The sequence below is a fragment of the Typha angustifolia genome, chromosome 3 (assembly GCF_048772165.1).
Source record: "Typha angustifolia cultivar Huaian chromosome 3, ASM4877216v1, whole genome shotgun sequence".
Lineage (NCBI taxonomy): Eukaryota > Viridiplantae > Streptophyta > Magnoliopsida > Poales > Typhaceae > Typha > Typha angustifolia.
In genome coordinates this window covers 1,644,080-1,654,785 of record NC_133241.1, presented here as the reverse complement: position 1 = coordinate 1,654,785, position 10,706 = coordinate 1,644,080, and the positions used below count along the sequence as shown (strand labels likewise).

Below are 10,706 nucleotides of genomic sequence, written 5' to 3'. Positions count from 1 at the left end.
GAAGCTCAGCCAGGTCAAGCTCTGATCGACTTGATTTTAAACTTAGTTTAAAATATATTGAAACTATTTATCAAGTGACCCAACATATTCTTTTTTTAGAGAAATTTCATAAGCATAGATTTTATTTATTCAATAAAATAGGTTGATACACAAATCAGGTCGGTGGGAGAAGGAGGAGGATAAAACGACGGACCTTTAATACAATCCCTCTACTTGGTTACAAAAATAAACATTCGGATAAGGAAAATAAGATATCAAATCTTCGGACTCAGATATAATACATCAAGAAGAACAATTCTAGAAGATGAAAAGATGCAAAAAGAAAAGATGCAAAAAGACATAAGATCAACCTATGGCTCCATCGCGATCAGACAATCATAACTATACTGCTATTTTAATTTCGGATGGTCGGAGAAGAATATCTTACCTTCTACAGAAACATATCTAGTAAATATAAAGAAAATAAAATATAAATAGAGAATCGTCGAACTACTAAAAGAGGTGTAAACCCACGGTCACAACGGATAACACACAACAGACATCAACAATAAAGAAAAAAAGATAAAGAAGAAGAGAAGTGGTGACAGAAGAGGATAGTGACAACTGATATCAGTGGAAATAGCAATAAATGACAACAACAACAACAACAACAACAACAGGGGCAAGAGTGAGAGGAGGAAGAACCCTCCGGCGGTGAGAAAAAAAGACCTATAAGAGGCTTGAAGTTAGATTTATGTATAATCTAAGGTCAAGTTTGAATTGAACTTCTTGGCATGTTGCATTAGAGAAAGTGGAGAGGAATGAAACAATTTGGAGAGAAGAACATCCCATCGAACATATGGACTCTTAAGCCTTTAACTGATTAGCTTAACATTTGGGTTAGGTTGATTCTCACTTCTAATGTTTTGGAGTCAAGTCACGTCTTTGATTCTTCTCCAACAAGACAGAGTTTGACTCCAGTCTTCCTGTACTTTCCAAAACCAAAAAAATCCTCCTTTTTTGTTGTCTTTTTCTATCTGCCTTAGGGACCACCGAACAAAATTAATATAGTGGGTTAAATATATTTTACCTCCCTCTACTTATTCCTAAAATTATTTTACCTCATTGTATTTTGAAAATTCTCAAATAAGTCAATGTTCTTACGACTAAAGTGATACCGTCATATTTACTGTCTAAGTCAAATTACTTTAACAATTCGCGGAGTTATTTCCCTCCATTTCTAATTTTTTAAGTTCCAAACTACCCATCCCTCTTATATAAGGCTATTTTTTTTTTTCTTTTCACCCATTTTCTATCTTCCTTTTGCTTTTTTTCACATCAATAGCCTCTTCCCAACCATCAATTTCGCATTGTGATTTTGACGATCTGTTATTTTTGTGCCAAATCTCAAACACCCTAGGGAAGGAGATGATGTCGTCCAAACGAAAGAAAAAAAAGGCAAACTTTGTCGGTTTAGCCTAACAAATCGACGAAGTATTTTAGTTATTTGGTCACATTCCGTTAAGTTAGATAGTATAACGGTATCACTTTAGTCATAAGTATAAGGACTGGTTTGAGACCTTTTAAAGTACACAAGAGTAAAGTAAATTTAGGCCTAAGGAGATAGGGATAAAATATATTTAAAAATGTTAATTATATTTATATAGTGTCCCTCTCTGACTCTATATCAGTTCCCCAGAGTGTGCATTTGTGTGCATGTTCTACGTTACAAACATATACATGGAGCTTAGTCTTCCTCCCTGGTGCGGCGTCGGAAGAGCATCATCACGAGTACCTTCGCCACTAAATCTTTTGTATGTCATCCTCTTCCTCTCCTTAATTACTACTACTACCCCATTAATGTTCGCCTTGAATGGTACAACTACTAGTGCTTCCGATGGCCGAGCCCTCCTCTACTTCAAGTCTCTCCTATCCGATCCTTCTAAAGCCTTGGCCTCATGGGATGCTAAGAAATCCCCCGATTTCTGCCAATGGCGAGGCGTCACCTGCGGCAAGCGCGGTCGCCGTCGGCATCGCGTCACGGCCTTGGTTCTCGACTCTCTTCATCTGGCCGGTTCCATCTCCCCGTCCATAGCCAACATCACGTTCCTCAACTCCCTCGACCTCTCCAGCAACCAACTCCATGGCCTTATCCCGCAGCAACTCGGCTCTCTTTCCCACCTCAAGAATTTCAACCTGAGCTTCAATTCGCTTGAGGGGGAGATCCCAGCTTCCATCTCTAACTGCACCAGTCTACAAAGCATCAGTCTAAATAGCAACAACCTCCGAGGTAGAATCCCGTCCAACCTTAGCCTCTGCTCCGATCTAAGGTACATTGATTTTGAGAATAACAACCTCACCGGAGGCATTCCCTCGGAGATTGGCGACCTTGTCAACTTGGAGTTACTTCTCATGGGTGTCAACATGTTGGAAGGTCCCATTCCTGACTCCATTGGGAAGCTTCAAAAGCTAAGCGCGCTGGAGCTGAGTAAGAATGGCATCTCGGGTTCAATCCCGTCTACGCTCGGGAATCTCTCATCATTGATTCTTCTTCTTGTCGAAAATACGAGTCTAACCGGATCCATTCCGTCAACTATGAGCATGCTCTCTTCTCTTGCTATTCTTTCTCTGGCAGGGAATCATCTCCAAGGAGGCATTCCGCCATCGTTAGGGAATCTTTCCTCCCTTGACACCCTAAACGTAGGGGAAAATGATCTGACTGGAAGTATCCCGTCATCTTTGGGGAGCCTCAGCTTCCTCACTACTCTTGAATTATTTGAAAACAATCTCGTCGGCGGCATCCCGCCGTCACTTGGCAATCTGCTTGAAATCACAGCAATTGATATGGGTTTTAACAACCTTACAGGCCGGATTCCTCCTCTCTTCTTCTTGAACATGACCTCCCTCGGACTTCTGGACTTGCAAAATAATACATTAGTTGGTTCTTTGCCATTAGATATAGGTCCCCTGCTTCCAAGTCTCCAATATCTTTATCTGAACAACAACCTGTTTTATGGATCAATTCCCTCATCTTTGTCTAATTCGTCTATGCTTGGAGCAATTCAACTCGATTATAATTCATTCACGGGTACCATCCCCGCAAGTGTTGGTACTCTGAAGAGCTTATACTGGCTTACAGTTAATAACAATCAATTAGAGGCGAAGGATTGGAGCTTCTTAACTGCCTTGGCGAACTGCACGTACCTACGAGTACTGCAGTTGGGTACCAATAATCTTAACGGTGTGCTGCCTAATGCGATTGCCAATTTGTCTACAAGTCTTGAGTACTTCGATGTGAGCTTCAACCAACTAGAAGGAAGCATACCAGTAGGTATTGGAAACCTTGTCAATCTAAGCATATTGACTTGCAACAATAACTTTCTCACAGGTGCTATCCCTGCCACTCTAGCTAGGCTTGAGATGTTACATATTATATATCTAGACGGTAACAATTTGTCTGGAGAGATCCCATCTACATTTGGCAACCTTACTCAACTGACCCAACTTGAGCTCAGCTTCAATGCACTTTCTGGGAACATACCCTCCAGCCTTGGAAGATGTCCGCTTGAACTGCTAGGCCTCAACAATAATAGTTTTACTGGTGGTGTACCGAAAGATGTCTTCCTTATTCCTACTCTCTCGATATATCTTCGCTTGTCACACAATCTATTGTCTGGGCCACTCCCTGACGAAGTTGGTAGCTTGTCGAATCTAAGAGAGCTTAATCTCCAAGGAAACAGATTCGGCGGTCAAATTCCTAGCCTGCTTGGTGAATGCCAGATCTTGGAATATCTATATCTAGACAGAAACTTATTCCAAGGACCAATTCCTTCTTCACTAAGCCAATTGAGAGGCCTTCAGGTGCTAGATCTCTCACACAACAACTTGTCTGGACCCATTCCGGAGTTTCTAGCAACTTTTAGTGAACTGAGCTCTCTAAATCTCTCCTCCAACAATTTCGAGGGTGAAGTGCCATTACAAGGAGTTTTCAATAATGCAAGTGCAATCTCAATAGATGGAAATAGTATGTTATGTGGAGGCATCTCAGAACTCAAGTTGCCTCAATGCCCCGTCAAGACATCTAAGAAGAAGAAGAAGAAGCATCCATCTCCCAAACTGATAGTGATCATCTCAGTTTCTGCCGCACTCCTCTCTTGTATCATACTCCTCTCTTTCACTGCTGCAGCTCAATATTGGAGGCGTAAGTCAAGAAAGGAGCCATCAAACATGACACATTCAAGTGAACCATACATGTGGATCTCTTACGCGGATCTGGTAAGAGCAACACAAGGGTTCTCTCCAGCTAATTTGATTGGTGTGGGTAGCTTTGGTTCTGTATACAAGGGAAATATAGATAGTGCTGAAGAACACAATCTTGTTGCTGTCAAAGTACTTAACCTCCAACAACGAGGAGCCCTTAGAAGTTTCACTGCAGAATGTGAAGCCCTGAGATGCATTCGACACCGAAATCTTGTCAAAATATTGACAGCTTGTTCAAGTGTTGATTTCAGAGGTAATGATTTCAAGGCTCTAGTTTTCGAATACTTTCCTAATGGGAGTCTAGACCAATGGCTACATCCACAAGTGGAGGAGCAAAGCCGAGTGCTGAGCTTCATCCAAAGGCTAAATATTGCCATTGATGTGGCATCTGCATTGGATTATCTTCACCACCATGGTCCAATTCCCATTGTTCACTGCGATCTTAAGCCTAGCAATGTTCTTCTTGACGATGACATGGTTGCTCATGTGGGTGACTTTGGATTGGCGAGAATTCTTAAACCATCTGCTAGTGTATCCTCTCAGAAATCAACCAATTCAGCAGCTCTAAAAGGGTCAATTGGATATGTTGCTCCAGGTGCGTCTTCTACTTTGGTTCCATCATTGTAATTCTAATTAGCTTTATACTATATTAGAGTTGCACTCCCAACCTATCAACATACGATAGTTCAAACGAGTGTATTATTATATGAATTACATTTATGAAATCTAGTTTCATCGGTGATGTTTAACTGGTCGGCAACTTTATGATTACTCTATTCAATGTTATCATACTCGAACTGATACACAATGTCACTGTTTCAGAGTACGGCATGGCTAACAAAGTGTCCACTCATGGCGATATCTACAGCTATGGAATACTCCTGCTAGAGATGTTCACAGGAAAGAGACCCACTGATGACTATTTCAAGGAAAGTCTTAGCCTTTTTACATATGTTGAGATGACATTACTAAACCAAATGATTGACATCATAGATCCTAACCTGTTCTTAGAGGAGACAGTTGGAGAATCAAGTAGGGAGGAACTGAGAAGAGTTGATATCAGAGAAGGAAGAATAGACTGCATAATATCAGTCCTTACAGTTGGCCTTCTGTGTTCAAAGGAATTACCAACAGAGCGTATGCAAACAAGAGATATCATTAAGGAGTTAACTAAAATCAAGCAGAGTTTCTGCGAGATGGGAGTAAATGCAGTTGATAGACATCATGCTAAAATTCTGTGAGAATTCGTACCTCGAGAACCAGAAAGCTCATAATATGTACCTGGTAATATCATTTTGCACATCCAGATGGTGCTCATTACACATACTATAGCTGTAAATGAACCAGAAGACATGAGAGTCCTTAACAATAAATGAAATAAGGTTAAGTTTGTGTTGTTTGAAGTAAACATTTATAGAGAATTTCTGATACAGTATGATGAAATACAAGTTGAATTTATGATGTGAAATGGCAGGATGGATGTTTCATATGTGAAATTTTCAATATTTATTGTGAACACAGAAAACAGAGATCAAGTAAATGAGGACCAAAAATAGAAAAGGAAAGACCATTAATAATTTTCATTCAGATTACTTAACTACTCAAAAGAAAAGCAACTACTATCTATGTTGGAGAAGCCTAGAAATCCTTACTCAGATTATCTTGAATCAGAAAAATCACTAGATTTAGGTAAAAGGGGAAAGATCCACAAGATGTATGCACAAAATGCTTACCTAGCCCATAATTTCTAAATTTTGCCAGCAACATAGACATTATTGATAAGCATTCAGAGGGCAGTGAGAACCATCGCAGGTGCCTTGAACCTAAAGCTGGCTTTCGAATATATATCAGATTTACAAAATTGAACGTCACATTTTGTGAGACTGTAATCACTAACAACTAAATGGACAATGTATGATCTTCAACCAGAAGTCTACACAATAATATTATAAGCAGTACGAATTTTGTAGTTAGAGAATAATATAAGAAAAAGATAGTAATAGTTTAGGAAGAAAAATAGTAGATCCAAAGAAAATAACATCAATTAAGGGAAGCAAGGAAACAAAACCCACAGCAAATATATATACTATTTTTTAAGACAATGTGTATGAAATAATTTCACCAACTTCATATTATTGACTATGCTCCTCACAAAATTACTTTGTCTGCACACTTATGCACCCTCACAAAATTCACATTGACTCCTACCCACATACTTAGTATGTATGTGCACGCAGCTCTTGAGCACCTGTGTAGCACTACTGCCTTCTGCAAAGAACTTTCCTTCATGATACCGCAAGTAGATGAGTTTTTTCTCAAACCTCTAGAACCTTACAGAATCCTCTCCTCACTACAATTAAACAAATTGTAGTAACAAGAACAAAAGTATTCTATGACAGATTCAGCTACTAATTAAGTAATAATACAGCAAGGCTTTTGTCTTCTTGCATTATGATTATAATGTCCACAACATCTGTAATTTCAGATTATAAACAAAAATAGCTGCATATCCTCCAAAGGTCCATCATGAATTATAGATAAACACACATTTTATCAAAATCTGTATTAATCCCATATCTCAGAAAGTATTCATAGTGTTTTTTTGTTGAAACATGTCTAGACAGTACGTTTAAGAAGTTAATTAAATCTAATTGACATTTACTAGGAAAACATTCAGCAGTATTTTGCATCTTAACTACAGGTCAGGTTTCATTATAATTAGCAGTGCTTCTATGACAGTGTGCTAGGTATTGCCCCACAATATCCATTCAGCTCCTATCTAGCACCACAATATGGGTCTATGCAAGATCAGATAAATTATTTTGTTCAGCATTATGGGCCATTCTTAGTCGAAGCATCATATTTAGAGTGAATGACTTAATGGACTAAGACATGCTACTTTTTGCTGGTTCTCATTGTCAAATGCTACAGCATAGAATCTGGAGCTACTAGTTTTATAGGAAAGGCATATAAAAACATTAAATAAATGGTCCTTATATTGGACTACAAGCTTCCAAGATAATAGGATACTGAGTGAGAAACTCAGTAAAATCAACTAATGGCGATTGAACTTTTTCATTTGCAGCATGGGTTAGATTGGACCTACAACAAGGAACCCCTGAATTCTCCAGTAAGGTTTAGCTAGGAAGGATATAAGACATTTTAATCAACATATTCTCTAATTTCATCAACTCTGCATAGACTGCATTATAACCTCCCTTAAGTTAACACACTGAATAGTGAATACAAAAGAAAGGAGCCTCCTTGGAATGATGACTTCTAAAATTAATGATAAGGAAAGGTTGCTTAAAGCTGTCTCATGGAGGTAAATGTATAACAGAAGCCAAAGTTGCATTAGCCGGATTGTTTAAAGACCGAAGCACCCTCCTTAAGAGAATATATCACAACAGAAGTTCATCTGTTGTTCAAAGATTGAAGCTTATAGAAGCAAGGTTGTACTTCACAATTATATGAAAAAACGCCAAATGAGACAGCTGATTATTATTTTAGAATTGACCTTAAATTTATAAATAACAATTAGAGCGATCGCTTAATCAAGAAACTACAATAAAACATCAGACAATTACAAGTTGCTGGGTTGTCATAGTTGCAAGCGTACTTGGGGTCTTCTGCTCAATGGATCTTCTCCGTCATGCTCCAAAATTGCACTGGCGGACAAACTCCATTTCATAGTCCACATACTTTGACCAGAGATGCCGGAACTGATTCATGCCAATATCCAACCAGGGTTTCATATTCCCATTGAAATGCACAACAGCGGCATTGCTGATCTCCTCCATGCTTATGCTTGGATTATACCCAAGTCCAAGCACATGCCAAGATTTGTCCAGAGGTTTCGTCGTCGAGTAGAATGTGATCAAGCCTGGTGGCAGGGTTCCGAGTTTCCACAAAGTTCGGTTCTCATTCTGCAAGAACATCAAGCCCCAAGTATTTAGCATTACAATTTTAATTCGAGCAAAGAGTGCACCAACATAAACTACAAACAAAAGAAAGCAAGTATGGCGAAGAAAATTTACTAGTAAGAAGCAATAACCTGATATCAAGGATGGTATAAAGTATTACAACACAGAGGAAGTAGATATCAAGGATGGTATAAAGTATTACAACACAGAGGAAGTAGATTTGTAAATGAAGGAAAATGAACAGTATTTATCTACACACTTCAGCTAAAATTGTAGTATTTCATACTTGAAATGAGATAAATTAAAGTCTCAGATATTCTATATTAGGAAAATGTCACTAATGACTAAATAATTGACTCGTATTAGTAAAGATAACTCTTTTTATAGTATGCTTTTACCAGGAAACTTCATATTACTTATTATACAGCAAGGCTTGATATTATACAGCAAGGTTTGAAACGGAATAGTAACGGAAAACTAAAGCTGAAATCCATTGGTTAAGGCCGAAAGGCCCTAAACTATCAAGATTTCTATTTTTGACATTTACATTGGACCACAATAGGCTAAGATCATTCTATTTCAGATTAAAATATTCATTTTTCTAGGGGTCAAAACTGAAACTTCGAAGCATGTCATATAGTATACTCCTATATGCAATGTCATATTTACAAAACTACAGAAGATAACTGGCTAAGAAGCAGCCTATTTGAGATACACCACTACTAACTTACCAGATTCTGCCAGTAATGGTACTGCTCAGTACACTTCTCCTTCCTCCATGCATCGAGATCAAAAAAGTTCATCCCATATGCCCAGCCGCAAGCCTTGGGGTTAAACCTCTCCTTGATCAGAGGGTGTGAGAAATTCATATACTGGGCATAGCGATGGAACGACCCAAAGCACGTCTCAACCGCCCCATTCACCTTCCCATCCATGTCAATCTTCCACAGCCCTGTTAAATCCCTCTGCACCACAATATCATCATCCAAGAAAAGAATCCGGTGGAGCTTCGGGTACATCTCCGGCAGGTAAAACCTGAGATGGTTGAGCATGGATAGGTACTTGGGGTTCCTAAATTTCATGTTGGTAGTATCCTTGGTAGCATTCTCAAGTTTGTTCTCAAAGTAGAAACGTTGCAAATTTGCGGATTCGAGCTGGCGGAGGACAGGAACATACGAAGAATTTAAGAACTTGTAGTCCTCCACTGCCTTCACCTCAATGTGGGCGCCGGCGTAGTCCTTGAGCCGGAACATGACCTGCATTGCTCCTAGATTCATCCTATCAGTGACGACGTGGAAGACGTGCTTCCATGGTTCGCGGGAGTTCTTGACCGCGGAATTCACGACGACGGATGCCGCGAGGACGTTGTCGGAGAAGATGGCGTAGTGGTAGAGGCGGGGGTCTTCAAGTTCGGGCGGGGGGTTCGGGGGATCAACGTAGCGATCGGGGTGGGCGATACGCTCCTCCATGAGGCGCATGGCGAGGCAGTGGAGGGATTTGGGGATGGATTTTGCAGCGATGAGGCTGGAGAAGGCGCCTTGCTTCTTGGCCTTGGAAAGCTGCTCGTTGGCTGCAAAGATGGTGTCTTTAAGCTTCTGGATCTTGAGTTGGTTATCGAAGGAGTCCTTGGCGTCGGAGATAAGGGATCTCGCAGCGCGGATGCGGTCCTTAACCTCGCCCTCGAAGCGTACGAGAGAGGACTCATCATCCAGGTCGAGATCGCCGCGGGAGGAGAGGAGGAGGGAGAAGTTCCTGGAGAGGTCCGCGAACAGGCGGACTTGTTTAGATGACTCGAGCTTCAGCTTGCGGGCGAAGGAGGCGTAGGCGGCGGCGAGGGCAGCGTGGTCGGAAGCCTGCTTGCGGATTAGATCAGCGCGGGCACGGAGGGGGTCGGATCGAATGGCGAGGAGGGATCGACGGAGAAGATGAATGCCGCCACCGAGGTAAGAGGAGGACGGGGAGCGCGAAGAGGGGAGATCGCCGGATAGGAGGAAGATAGCGGCGGTAATGAGCAAGAGGGAAGCGGAGATAGTGAGGAGGAGGGAGGAAAAGAGCGAACAGTTACGGTTAGGGATTCGGCGGGGGTTCGAGCGAGAGAGATGAGAGGAGATCGCCATTGGTAGGGTTTGCAGGATTAGAGATGGAAGAGAGAGATGGGAGGGAGGCGAGTGTTCGATCTCGAGCTCAAGTGGGAAAGTGAGGAGTGAGGAGGTAAAGATTAGAGCATATGTGATAAAGACTAGTGCTAATGACCATCTTAAACTAAATTATGCTTTCTCCTCCAATACCCAGATTAGCCAGGTATTAAAATACAAACAATTTATACTATATATATATCATTACGGAAGGGGTTCAAATATTTAACCATTAAATATACATAAAACTTAACCATTAAATATAATTAGCTAACAAATCGAGTATTGGTTTTAAGATAAAATTAGCTAATCTGGTTCTCCTAATTTTGGTACTTCTCTTGGTACATGGAATATACTTCCCTCCCCTCTTAATTAGTAGCGTTGAGTTGAAAGTGACCGGATTTCTGGT

At 40.5% G+C, this 10,706-nt stretch overlaps 2 protein-coding genes across 2 annotated transcripts; one reads left to right on the top strand and one right to left on the bottom strand.

Moving 5' to 3' along the window:
- The first annotated feature begins 1,719 nt into the window (after positions 1 to 1,719).
- Positions 1,720 to 5,672, top strand: LOC140758237 (receptor kinase-like protein Xa21). The gene is made up of 2 exons (XM_073094334.1): positions 1,720 to 4,834; positions 5,062 to 5,672. The coding sequence occupies exons 1-2, from the start codon at positions 1,720 to 1,722 to the stop codon at positions 5,478 to 5,480; spliced, it is 3,534 nt and encodes a 1,177-aa protein (XP_072950435.1). The 3' UTR covers positions 5,481 to 5,672.
- Positions 5,673 to 7,705: 2,033 nt separating this feature from the next.
- LOC140758487 (galacturonosyltransferase 8-like) lies at positions 7,706 to 10,393 on the bottom strand. Its single transcript, XM_073094671.1, has 2 exons — positions 8,894 to 10,393; positions 7,706 to 8,165 (listed from the first exon to the last, which is right to left on the bottom strand). The coding sequence occupies exons 1-2, from the start codon at positions 10,277 to 10,279 to the stop codon at positions 7,890 to 7,892; spliced, it is 1,662 nt and encodes a 553-aa protein (XP_072950772.1). The 5' UTR covers positions 10,280 to 10,393; the 3' UTR covers positions 7,706 to 7,889.
- Positions 10,394 to 10,706: the final 313 nt, after the last annotated feature.